The following is a 13118-nucleotide window of genomic DNA, read 5'->3' on the forward strand; positions in this document are numbered from 1 at the left end:
TTTCTCAGGAGGAGGTGTCCCTGGCCAGGAAGGAGCTGGCCGTGGCACAGGACTCCTCGTGGGGCCCCAGGCCAGGTGGGGCGCGCGTCTGGGCGCAGCAGAGCAGGCTTCGCAGCTCGGAGGAGACGCTGCGGCTGAAGGAAGCGTAGATCCAAGGGTTGGTACAGCTGTTGAGGCTGGCCAGCAACATGAGCAGCACGAAGGGGGGCCCTGTGTGGTGCAGGGGTCTGGGCTGGGGATGAGGGTGCCCAGGGAAGGCCGCGACCCACGTGCCACCCAGCGGCTAGCAGTGCATATCAGCCCGCGTCCGCTTGGGAGCCCGCAGCTGGGGAGGGGAGGGGCCGAGGTGTGTGTGCAGCCAAGCCTGAGCGGCCCCCACGGCTCAAGCCACGGCCACGCACCTTCCCGAGGTGCCTCCGGGTCCCACGCTGCCCACAGCTGCACGAGGAAGAAGGGCGCCCAGCACAGCACGTATACTATCACGATCACCAGCGTCATCCTCACGGTCTTGGCCATGGCCGCCGACACCCGGGCTCCCTCGCTAGGACCGCCCGTCCGGCGCCCTCCGCGGCGCCTCCCGGCCCTCTCTGCCGGCCCCGGCACCAGGCTGGCGTGAATCTCCCGAAAGATGAGCACCTGGCAGGCGGCTATGCCCAGGGCAGGTGCCACGAACACCATCAGGGCGATCCAGGTGACGTAGGCGCGGAGGCCCCAGGGCTCGGCAAAGCGGGCCCAGCAGTCAAGGACACCGCTGCCGTCTCCCACGTCACGCTGGGCGAAGATGAAGAGCTGGGGCAGGCTGAGGAGCAGCGAGAAGGCCCAGGCCACCAGCACAGGCCGGTTCCAGCGAGCTCCGCCTCCATGGCGGTGTGCCAGCATGGGGCGGCAGATGGCGCGGTGGCGGTCCAGCGTCATGGCCAGGATCATGTAGGAGGAGGCATACATGCCCACCATCTGCAGGTACTTGACAGCCCGGCACAGGGCATCGGGCCCACGGAAGCGGTCGGTGGCGTCCCAGGCCAGCTGGGGCAGCACTTGGAACAGAGCCACGGCCAAGTCGGCCAGGCACAAGTGGCCGATGAAGACGTGCATGGGCGCCCAGCGGCCCCGCCGGCCCCGCCGCACTAGGGCGCCCAGCACCAAGCCGTTGCTCAGGGCCACAGCCACGAAGACCGTGGAGAGAAGGGCCAGCTCCGCCTGGGCCAGTAGCGGGTCCCGGGCGTCCAGCGGCTCCTCCTCGCTGCCGTTGCTGGGCGGCGTAGGTTGGGAGAGGGGCCGGGGCACAGCTGGGCAGGGGTTGGGGGAGAGTCCCGAGTTAGGGAGTGTGCTCTACAGGGGAACCGAGCCCAGGGAGCTTCCAGCTGGTCAGGCAGAGCTGGTGGCCTGGGCAGCCATCAACCTGGGCCTTCTGCTTCCCTCCAGCCTCCCACTCCCTGGATCCTGGCCTTCCAGCATAACACAGGTCGTCCCCCGCTAACCGCATGTGGTGGGGAGGGAAGGGCAGCCCCAGCCCAAGCAAATACATAGGGGCCATGCGCTCCCCTCCCCGCACCAGCAGCCCGGAGAAGAGGGTGAAGGAGGTCTCTGAAAGGGGCTTCTTGGCTTCATCCAACCCCGCCTGGCCCACCTGGCTCATTCCAGTGGAGGAAAGGGTGGGGGGGATGGGTAGGGACAGTGGCTGGAACCTTACCCGACGTGGTGGACGCCATGACCATGGTGGGGTGGGCAGGAGTCCTGAGCGCCTGGAGGAGATGGGGTGGCGAGCTCAGCCTCCCACCAGAGGGGCCAGCCCGGCTGCCCAGAGTCTCTGGATAGGGGTCCTTAGAGAGCTGCTGCGGTGGTGGTGTGTGTGTGTGTGTGTGTGTGTGTGCGTGCGCGTGCGCATGCGTGAGTGTGTGTGTTCCAGTGATCAGGCACTGGGGGTACATCCTTAGCCTAATCGAGGTTGGTGACGTCTGGCCCCTGAGACAGTCATCGACCTCGGAGCCCTGCTACACTCCTCCCAGGACTAGGCAGGGGACGCTGGAGAGAGGGACAGTCAGACAGATGGACGAACCAAGCCTATGACCTACCTAGGCAGCGCACAAGAAGCGAGTCAGACAGATAGACCCCCCCCTGCCCTGACAGAGGCCAAGAGAGGTGGCCATCAGAGGGCTGGGGACATGGTGGGAGGGCTGGTATGCCCGCATGTAGCCCCTTACCTGGCCGGGCTCCCGGGCTCCTGGGCAGCTGGGCGGCAGCTGGGAGGCAGCGGGCGCAAAGGTGGCCCAGGAGCTCAGATCGGCACTCCATCGCCTGCCCCGCCCCAACCAGGCTTCTGGGAGTGACTTGATCAGGAGGGGACTTCCTCCCCCTCCCCCATGAGCCTCCTGCCTCTGGCACAGGGAAGTAGGCTCCTGGCCTCCTCTGCTTCCCTTCCTGGCCGCAGCCATCCCAGGACTCCCTTCTCCCCGCCGAGAGGGAGCTGAGCCCTCCAGAGCTTGGCTTAGCTGCAGCCGGCTATCCGCTACCACCCCCGCCTGCCCCCACTTCCGCAGGGCCCCCTTTATTAACATGTGGGGTTGCGGAGCTCTGGGCCATGACTTAGTTCAGCGTGTGTATTTTATAAGTGGGGAAACTGCGACTGGAGATGGCTGGGCCTGGCTCAGCATCACACAGCTTTCTCATGGCGAAGCTTGACTCCCCTTTCCCAAGCCAGGCTCCTCTGCCCCTCTCCGGGCCTGGGCGAGGCTCTCCCGAGGTCCCCACTAGGCAGAAGGAGGGCTTCTCCCCAGCCTGCGAAGGCCCCTCCCGCTCCTCAATTAGGCCGCAGGAGATGAGGCACAGGAAGAAGGGGGGCGGCGTCAAGCTGGGGCTGAAGGTGTCCCCGAGAGATCCAGCTTCCTCCCCAGACTCTGTGGGAGCCAGGGACACCTCCACACTTTTTCTCCTCCCACACCTGTCCTAGGAGAAGGGGGCTCAGAGCTTCTGCACTCACGCATATTCCAGCTCCCTCTCTCCCCTCCTCCCACATATGCTGCGCGCACAAACACACACACACACACACACACACACACACACACACACACGCTCCTGTGCCTTCCCTCCCTCCTCTCCCCTCCAGCCCATTCTTTTCCCCATCCCACGCCCTCCCCACCCCCACCCCAGCTCCTGCCACCGGCCCTGGCCTCCATCAGCCCAGCCCAGCCCAGCCCAGCCCAAGGCAGTGGCCTGCATGCGGCCCAGAGGCCGGCTCCAGGCTGAGATTGGCCCTTTCTTCCTGTTTGTCCGTCCTCTCTGTTGACCCGTGAGGCTAGGGACCAAAGCAGCCTCTCACAGACCAGGGGCTCAAGTACAGCCAAGGCCAGGAAGTCGGTTGTAGAATAGCAACACCGCACATCTGAACACGTCAGCCACACCTGCTAAGAACCAGAACATCCTCACTCTCTCCCTGTAACCACACGACCATTACTAACCCAGGAGCATAGAAAGGACTTTTCTGCTGCCATCCAGATCAACGAAAAGGGTAGAAAATGGAGTTCCCGGGCACTTATTTCCTTGTGCACCCCCTCCCCGTGTGCCTCCCGGGGCCCGGTCCCCAAGACCCTCCCAGCCTTGCCGGTGAGATGACACCTCCCTCCTCTGCCCCGGGGAACTGAGGCGCCTGCAGAGGAGCGCATGTCCCCACTTGGCCACTCCCCCACTGTGGGACCTTGGACAGGCTGTGGCCAGCTCTCTGTGACTCAGCTTCCCCCTCTGTAAAATGGGAATCCAATGATTGAAAGTTGAGCCACGGCGATAGGATGGGCAGAGACTTAAGCCAGCAAGTGTGAAAGCGCCTTTTTTCACTCACTGCATCTCGGGCAGCTCTGGAAGCAGTGCCAGCCTTCTGGGGTAAACGGGCCATCACCTCCTTATGGGGTTCTCTGCCCAGCCCCGAACGAGGTCATGCAGGCCTGTATCCCGGCGGAGAGCTGGCGCAGGGCTCGGGGCCACCTCTGCGCCCTGTGCTCCTTATTTCCCGCTGTCGAGTCCAGGGAAAAGTCTGGGGGAAGGCCCTTTGCTGCGGCTTTCTCTCAGCTCCAAGAAGGAATGGGAGGGCTTTGTGTCCACACCAAGGCCTGGATGTAAAGGGAAACAAGTGCTGGGACCTCTGGGAGGAACGAAGAGCCCCTGAGGCCAGCCGGTGTGCCCGGAGAGTCTGGCTACCTGGCTGACAGCCCGACTCAGGAGCCCCTGGTGCACCTGCCGGTGCTGTGCCAGCTGAGAGGCTGGGCCGAGTCCCGCTGCAGGCGGCAAAGAGCTGGTCAGATGGAGAGACCCCAGGCCACCCCAGTCCCAGCCACCAAGGAGGACTTGGCCATGGAGCAGCCAGTTAGCCTCAGGTGGCCTCAGGCCCCGGGCAGAAGTGAACAGACACCCTCCCCACCTCCCCGGGCGCAGTCCCCTCTGCCCTGCCCAGTACCGTCTCCCTGTAGGACTGCCTTTGCAGAAAGGTTCTGTGGGTGGCCGAGGAGTGGGCCCCGAGCTCCCCCAGCCCAGTGCCTGAGCAGAGGGGGTGGGGGCACTGACCATCCCAGGTGCCAGGTGCCAGGGCAGTGGGTCAGAACTGTGGGACCTGGATCTGTCTGTCTTGCTCTACCACTGGCTCTCAGGAACCAGGACCATTTGCTCAACAGGTGCAGCGGCCCTACCCACCAGGGGTGTGTGTCTGGGGGGTGGAGGGAGAAGGCACAGGCCTTGGAGGGGACACTTGAAGGCTATTTCAGGGATGAAAGAGAAAGAGGAGCCAGCCAGGGACACGAAGAAAGAGTGACGAAAAAGCCAGGAGAAAACCAGGAGAGCAGAGGTTCCCGAGGCTGGGAGGGGAGACAGGTGCCCTACGGGAAGGAAGGACGCGAGCAAAGCCTCTGGAAGGCCATGCCTGGTGTCAACTGGAAAAAATGCACACCTGAGGGACTTCCCCGGTGGTCCAGTGGTTAAGAATCCGCCTTCCAACGCAGGGGACACGGGTTCAAGCCCTGGTCCGGGAAGATCCCACATGCCGTGGAGCAACTAAGCCCGTGCGCCACAACTACTGAGCCTGCGCTCTAGAGCCTCCGAGCCACAACTACTGAGCCCACGTGCCACAACTACTGAGCTCGTGTGCTCTGGAGCCTGCGTGCCACAACAAAGAACCCACGTGCCACAACTAAGCCCCAATGCAGCCAAATAAATAAATAAAATAAATTTAAAAAAGAAAAAGAAAAAAAATGCACACCCGAAAAGTTGAGGATTATGTATTATTCGGTGGACTTTCTGAGGATTCCAGTCCAGGGGACAGCCTCTCAGAGAGCTCTGAGGGACAGCTCCGAAGAGGTAAGCGGGGGAGCCAGGGTAGTGAGAACATCAAAAGATTACTGTCAGTTAAAGAAAACTAGACATTTCAGGTGACTGACTCCACCACTTTTCTAGGTATGGGAAGAGGCAAGAGTCTGATGCTCACTGAGGTCATTCCTTTGATCTGTGCCTCAGCTATCTGGGGCCAGCATCCTGTTTCCTCCATCCTGAATCCCCTCAGAGTGCACAGTGTGGGGCTTACCGATGTGGCAGGCAACTTTCCTTGCACACAAGGATGGAGAGAGGTGCCCTAACTGGGCATCCCACCTGTGGGGTGGCTTTGCAGACAGTGGCAGAGGGAGGACTGAGTGAGCTCACAGCGGGTGAAATGAAATGACAGGGGAGCGCAGGGCGAGGAGGCGAGGCCTAGGAGGTGAAAGAGCTCCAACGGGGCAAAGATGCATTGACTCAAACCACGCGTGTGTGCCTTCGTGCGAGTGTGTACTGCGAGTCAAGTGGACCCAAGACGACAGACAGACAGCGTGGCGACTCACCTGAGGTCTGAATTAAAGTGAACATTAATTTTAAAAATGGGACAAGACCTGTCTGCATGCTGGGGGAGGCACGAGAGTGGTACTTGATGGATTAGGAGCCCTGCAGGCTGTGACTTCTCTCCTTGCCCTGAATGACTTCTTTTTTAAATTAATTAATTAATTAAATTTTGGCTGTGTTAGGTCTTCGTTGCTGCGCACGGGCTTTCTCTAGTTGCGGTGAGCAGGGGCTACTCTTCGTTGCAGTGAGCGGGCTTCTCATTGCGGTGGCTTCTCTTGTTGCACAGCATGGGCTCTAGGCACGCGGGCTTCAGTAGTTGTGGTGCGCAGGCTCAGTAGTTGTGGCGCACGGGCTTAGCTGCTCCGCGCCATGTGGCATCTTCCGAGACCAGGGTTCAAACCTTTGTCCCCTGCATTGGCAGGCGGATTCCACTGCACCACCAGGGAAGCCCCTAAATTCAACTATTAAAAAATTCTTTTAATTCCTGTACAGAAAAAAAAAAGTCTAAGAGAAATAACAAACTGCAAAAAACAAAACTGATTTGGGACCTTTCTCCTTTTCTAATATAAGTAGTTAATATTATACATTTTCTTCTAGTCACTTGTTTAGTTGAATCCCCAATTTATGATATTTTATATCTTTAGTTTTATTCAATTAAAAATATTTTCTGGGCTTCCCTGGTGGCGTAGTGGTTGAGAGTCCGCCTGCCGATGCAGGGGACACGGGTTTGTGCCCCGGTCTGGGAAGATCCCACATGCCGTGGAGCGGCTGGGCCCGTGAGCCATGGCCGCGGAGCCTGTGTGTCCGGAGCCTGTGCTCCGCAACGGGAGAGGCCACAACAGTGAGAGGCCCGCGTACCGCAAAAAAAAAAAAAAAAAAAAAAAAAACAAAAATTTCTAATTCAACTTGTGATTTCTCTTTTGATCTATGTGTTACTTAGAAGCATCTATTTTTTTCATTTCCAAATGGTCAGATTTCCTAGATGTCGTTTCGTTATTGATTTCTAATTCAACTACATTGTGATCAGAAATCCTGCTTTGTATGATTTCTGTCCTTTGTAATTTATTGAGGCTTGTTCTATTGTCCAGCATGTTGTCTATGTTGGTGAATGTTACATCTCCACTTGAGAAGAATGTGTATTCTCTTGTTGGTTGTAGTAGTCTATAAATATGAGTTAGGTCACTTTGGTTGATAGTGTTGTTCAAATCTTCCATATCTTAATGATTTTTTTTCCTATTTATTTTGTCAATTACTGAGAAAGGAATGGGAAAGTCTCCAACTATGTTTGTAGCTTTGTCTATTTCTACAACCCTTTGGCACTGTCAATTTTTCTTTCGTGATTTGGGAGCTTCGTTATTGGGTGCTTACATATTTAAAATGATTATATCTTCTTGATTATTTGTCCTTTTTCCATTATGAAATATTCCTCTTTACCTCAGGTAATATTCTTTGTCTTGAATTCTACTCTATCTCGCATTAATGTAGCTATACCAGCTCTTTTATGTTCAGTGTTTGCATGGTGTATCTTTTTCCGTCCTTTTACTTTCAGCTTTTCTGTGTCTTTATGCTTGTAAATAACATATAGCTATTTTATCTAGCCTGACGGTCTCTGCCTTTTAACTGGTGTGTGTGGCAGATTGTGTTTTTCAAAGGTAGCCCCAACAATATCTCCCATCCCACATGCTCTTCTGGAACCTTGCCACTTTCCCATCAAGAGGTGGGATTTAACCCTCCCTCTATAATCTGGGCAGGCTTGTGACTTGCTTGTAATCAACATGATATGGTAAAAGTGATGCCACTTGATTTCTGAGGCTAGATCAGGAAAGGCAATGCAGCTCCTTCCTCGTTAGCAAGGATACTCACTCTTCCAGCCTTTAGCTACCACCTGACCAGTCCAACTGCCCTGAGGCTGCCATGGTATGAAGGGGCCCAAACTAGCCCTTACAGAGGAGAGACCACATGAAAAGGCTCTGAGACGACATGAAGATTGAGATGCCTGACCAGCTCTAAGCTGCTCCAGCTCCAGCCACTGTCTGATGACAACCGCATAAAAAACCTTCAGCCAGAGCTGCCCAGTTGAGTCCTTCCCAAATCCTTTTTTTATAAAAACTGTGGAATCACTGGATCATATGGTCATTCTATGTTTAGCTTTTTGAAGAATGCCTTTCCTGTATACTTGACTCACAGAAACCATGAGCAATAAGAAAATGATTGTAACTATTTAAAAACACTAAATTTTGGAGCAATTTGTTATGCAGCAACAGTAACAGGAATGGAGTTTTAGTCCATTGATACTTACTAAAATTATTGATAATTTTGGGTCTAAATATATCATCTCAATGTTTAATTTCTATTTGTTCCATCCATTTTCCTTCTTTTTCTCCTTTTCTGCCCTTTTCTCTGGGCGGGAGACAAATTGGATCTTTTCAGTATTTCATCTTCTTTATTGACTTTTTGGTTACAAATCTTTTTGTGTTATTTTAAAAACTGTTGCTCTAGAGATTACCGTTTGTTTCTTTGGCTTAGCACATTCTACCTTCAGAAAAAAATTCCACTACTTTATAAACAATGTAAGAATGTTCCAACGGTATTCCGATTGCTACAGTCCCAACTTTGTGTTCTGGTTGTCATATAATTATTTTTACACACAATATACAAAAAGATAACTCTACATTCCATTGTTATTATTTTTACTTTAAAGAGTAAATAGTCATATATTTACTCTTTCTGGTGTTTTTCATTCCTTTCTTCAGTCTGCTATAATTGATCTTCTGTCTAAATAATTTATTTTAGCATTTCTCTCATTGCAAGTCTGCTGGAGATGAATTATTCATTCTCATCTGGGGGTGCAACTTTATTTTGTCTTAATTTTTGGTGGATATTTTCACTGGATATAGAATTCCAGATTGAAATGTTTTCTTTTCCTTTTAGCATTTGAAGGTGTGGTTTCATTATCTTCTGGCCTCTATTGGTTTTAGATTGGGAGTCTGCTGTCACTCTTATTGTTCCCCTGGATGTAGCGTGTCTTTTTTTCTCTGACTGCTTTCTAGGTTTTTTTTAAAAAAATTGTTTTTCAGCAGTTTGACAATGAAGTGCCTAGGGGATGCTGGAATTATGATAAATGTTCTTACTTTAAAGTCTCTGATAATTCTGACATCTGGGCCATCTATGAGTCCGGTTTTATTGATACTTTTCTTTTGATCATGGGTCATATTTCCTTGCTTTTCCACGTGTATCTTTTTTTTTTTATTGAATGCCAGACACTGATTGTAATAGAACAGTAGGGAATATAATAAATAACATTTATGCCCCACAAAGGACATGCCTCTTCTTCTGTTAGGCTACTTGTGTGTGTGTGTGTTGTGTGTCTAAGGCCCCTAGGGATTCAAACTGTCACATCATCCCATACTCGACGTTCAAAAATTTTATTAAAAGTTCCTCCTTCTGCCAAGGATAAAAGCAGCAATGGGTCTTTTCCCTGGGAAGGACTTGCCATTTTTCAGACTTTGGCCCACTTTTGTTGTTGTTGTTGCAACTTCAGCTCCCTGATAGGCTTCAAAGAAAAAGAACCTGTGATCTTGTAGGGATGTTGTATTGCAACTTTCTGTATCCTAGGCAGAAGCAAAATAGCCAGCTACTGACTTTTGAATTTCTGCTACTGCAGAAGTTCTTGTTTGTTCTCTGAATGTTCTTTTTTATGGCACCCATTCTTCTCTCATGGATATTCATCCTATTATCTCCCTGAGGAAATTAAGGAGTTTTTTAAAAAAATAAATTTATTTATTTATTTAATTTTTGGCTGTGTTGGGTCTTTGTTGCTGCGGGCAGGCTTTCTCTAGTTGTGGCGAGCGGGGCTACTCTTCGTCGCAGTGCACGGGCTTCTCGTTACGGTGCCTTCTCTTGTTGTGGAGCACAGGCTCTAGGTGCACAGGCTTCAGTAGTTGTGGCTCGCAGGCCCTAGAGCGCAGGCTCAGTAGTTGTGGCGCACGGGCTTAGTCGCTTCGCGGCATGTGAGATCTTCCTGGACCAGGGCTCAAACCTGTGTCCCCTGCATTGGCAGGAGGATTCTTAACCACTGTGCCACCAGGGAAGTCCGAAAGGAAGGAGTTTTTAAGAAAATATTTCTTATCCCTTACAATCCTGTTTCCCACTAATTGTTTTCTTCTTCGTTTTGATCTTTATCTTTTATGCTTTCATGTTGGAGGCATCCTCAGATGTCTAGTGAGCCTTGGTTGTCGTCTCATATTTAAGGATGGGATACTAAAAAGCTTATTGGAAGGGGGGGGCTTGTCAAGTATGGGCTTCATTGTAGGGTGAAGTACCTGGGCTGTTTTCGTGGGGAATCCCACTGTTACCCTCTTTGGTCCCTTCCTTTTGGAATGCTAAATAGCCCAGAGGAAGACCCAACACAGCCCCAAATAAATAAATACATACATACATACATACATTTTTTTAAATAATAAAAAAATAAAAGGCAGCCCAAAGCTGAGGGAATGGCTGGGATGGTCGCTGCTGCTCAGCTTTCAGTCCTAACTAACTCCTTTTTACTTTTTTTTCTTTCAATTTTATTTATTTATTTATTTATTTATTTATTTTGGCTGTGTTGCAGCCCACTGGCACTTTCTTCCCCCATCACTGGCTTCTGTGATTCCCGCCCCCTCATCACATGGCCCTTCATCTTGGGGGCGTTCTGGCAGGACTCTGGGGGGCTGCCCTCTCCAGCTGACTGTGCCCAAGAGGGGTGAGTCACGGGGGCTGTGAGGAGCACTTGCCCTCGAAGCAGGTGTGGCTGGGCAAGACCCAGCCGTCTGTCTGTTCAGTGCCTCCCAACCTCCCGGCAAGCATGCAGCAGTGCAGGGATGGCTTCCCTCTTATTCGAGGCCAACCCCTCCAGCTTCCCCTGGGACTTGCTCTGCCCTTGTTCCTGCTGCTGCTCCCGCTGGCCCCTCCATTTCTGCACACGGCAGTCACACAGAAGAAAGTTCAAATCCCAGCTCTGCCGTTTACCTTCTGGGAGATCTTGGGTAAGTCACTTGACTGGTCCGAACCTCAGTTTCCTCATCTGTGAAATGGAGGCAATACTGGTGCCTACTTAGAGTGATGGGCTGAGTAGCAGGTGGGTGAATGCCTGCGGAGTGTTCAGCACAGAGCCTCTCTGCTGCGTGATTGCTCCTCTGCCTCTCAGGCTCTTTGCTTGGAGTGGTGGGTAATGGAACCTTCCTCACAGGGTTACCTGTGGATGCAGTGAGCTAATGAGACAAAGACACTCTTCCCAGCCTTGCTCCCTGGGCACATTCCTTGAGCTCTTTGGGCTTCGGTTTCCTCATCTGTGATGTGGACTAATGGCTGACCTCCCTGGTTGGTGTGCAAAATAATTGTGCCAATACATGACATGTGCTTATAACTGGCAGGCCCGGGGCAATGCTCAATAAACGGGATTTAGTGGAATAATAGTAATGAATATAGTATAACAAATGGAGACTGAACCCGTCACTATGCACTTAGTAGGAGCATAGGAAGTGGCTCTATCCCCTTCTTACTTCACTCTAGTCATTCTCATCCCAGGGATCAGCATGGAACCCTACGCTCCTTAAAGGATTTGTGGAAGTTGGGGCTGGAGGTAGATGTTGGGAACTTGGCGGGGAGGGTGGTGAGCGGAGGCGGCTGGAGAGCAGAGAGGCCAGGCCTATCGGAGGTCAGATCAGAGCCGGCAGGAAGTGAACCGCAGCTCAGTGCCTCATGGAAAATACCCCCTCTTGGGCGCCCAGGCCTGCCCTCTGGCCCAGCTTCCTCCGCGCCCACCGCCCCGCCCACCAGCCTAAACCCCACCTCCCCAGCCCCAGCCTCCTCACTGCTCCTGAAAGGGCTGCAACCATGGCACAAGGGCCCAGCCAGCATTCCCACCCTGGGTCTGCTGGAACCAAAGGGTGGGCCACTGGCAACTCTGGGGAACACCCTGCCCCCAGCTCCCTGGTCCCCCGCAACTCCAGCCCGCACTTTCACTCAAGACTCTGGTCTTGTCCACGCCCCTTCTAAAGGCACCTAGAATCCTGGAGTCCGGACCTTCCCTGAGGGCAAGTGGGGCCACTCCAGCCCTCCCCTTCCAGGAGAAACTGAAGCTGGCGAGGAGATGGTCGGATGGGAGGGGGACTCCAGGCCCCTTCCCACGTGGGCCCCCTGCATGGCTTGGAGGGTCTGGGGAGGCTGAGCTGAGGGCCCGGGCATGCTTCACTAGGCAACAGGCATGCCCATAAAAATACCGTGGCCAACAGGGCCGCAATCTGCCATCTGGGCCCTAGGCCTTCCTTGCCCTGCGGCTGGGCTCGGCTCACTCCGGAATAGCTATGCCCTCCGCCTGGCCTCGGAGGTCACGACCGCGAGCCTGGGGAGCGGGGTGCGGGGGGGCGCTGGGGAGGAGATGCGTCCCCACGCTTCCCAGTGAGAGGAGTGGGGTTGCCGGGAGAGGTCGGGATAGGGCCAGTCCCCACGACAAAGAAATAGGACGCCGGGGAAACCGACAGGGAGTCGGAGGAAGATCTGGGGATGCTCTATGGCAGCTCGGGGGGCGCTCTCTCAGCAACCTCCCCGCCACCCCCCACCCCCCACCCCACCCCCGCGGCTCTGGGCTGCGCAGGAGCACGCGCCCCTCTGCGCCTCCCTGGAGGGCTGAGATCGACGCCCGTGCGCCCCTCCCGGACCAAGCGCCTAGGATGGGAGGGGGGTGCTTCCGGGAAGAGCCCAGGGCCTCGGGAATCCTGCCCTGGCGGAGGCGGCCAAGCACCCCACGACCAGGGCGCGGCCGAGACCGCGTCGCGTGTGGGTTCCGGGCGCTCGCCAGCGCCCTCGAGGGCCGGGTGGAGGCTGAGGGGATCTGTTTCCCCACCTGACTCCTCTCCCCACCGCCCAGCACCGCGCCCCGGGGGCACCCCTGCCTCGAGATTCCTGCCCGGAGCCTCCACTGCTGCGTGGGTGCCCTGCTGCGGGGCACTGCCGGGCCAGGGACGACAGAGCTGCGGGCGCGGGTCAGGCGGGACCCGGCGGCGGGGGTCCCACTGAGCTCCCTCCCGGAGGGGGTCGCCGCAGTTCCCAGTGCCGGCCTCGGCAGCCCAACTCCGCCGGGACGAGGGGCGCGGCGGGGCGGGGCGGGCGGCCGGGGAGGTGATCTCACTCCCCCTCCCCCGCCTCCCCAGCGCTCCCCTCCCCCTCCCCTGCGCGCACGCCCGCCCCGCCCCGCCCCGCCCCCGCCCCGGCGCCGCGGCCGCCGCAGC

General features: G+C 55.0%; 1 protein-coding gene across 1 annotated transcript; it reads right to left on the minus strand.

Moving 5' to 3' along the window:
• Positions 1-4: 4 nt before the first annotated feature.
• AVPR2 (arginine vasopressin receptor 2) lies at positions 5-3853 on the minus strand. The gene is made up of 4 exons (XM_060087850.1): positions 3833-3853; positions 1691-1742; positions 402-1286; positions 5-210 (listed from the first exon to the last, which is right to left on the minus strand). Exons 2-4 carry the CDS (start codon positions 1713-1715, stop codon positions 5-7), a joined length of 1116 nt encoding a protein of 371 aa, XP_059943833.1. The 5' UTR covers positions 1716-1742; positions 3833-3853.
• Between the last annotated feature and the right edge of the window lie 9265 nt (positions 3854-13118).

Source organism: Mesoplodon densirostris, chromosome X, assembly GCF_025265405.1.
Source record: "Mesoplodon densirostris isolate mMesDen1 chromosome X, mMesDen1 primary haplotype, whole genome shotgun sequence".
In the NCBI taxonomy this organism is placed as follows: domain Eukaryota; kingdom Metazoa; phylum Chordata; class Mammalia; order Artiodactyla; family Ziphiidae; genus Mesoplodon; species Mesoplodon densirostris.

Excerpts from the sequence above, each read along its gene's own strand:
- AVPR2 (XM_060087850.1), bottom strand. The coding sequence starts at position 1,715 with ATGGTCATGGCGTCCACCACGTCGG. Across the intron at positions 1,287-1,690 it reads CATGGCGTCCACCACGTCGG|CTGTGCCCCGGCCCCTCTCC; the intron begins GTAAGGTTCCAG and ends ACCCCTGCCCAG. Across the intron at positions 211-401 it reads CCCGGAGGCACCTCGGGAAG|GGCCCCCCTTCGTGCTGCTC; the intron begins GTGCGTGGCCGT and ends TGCACCACACAG.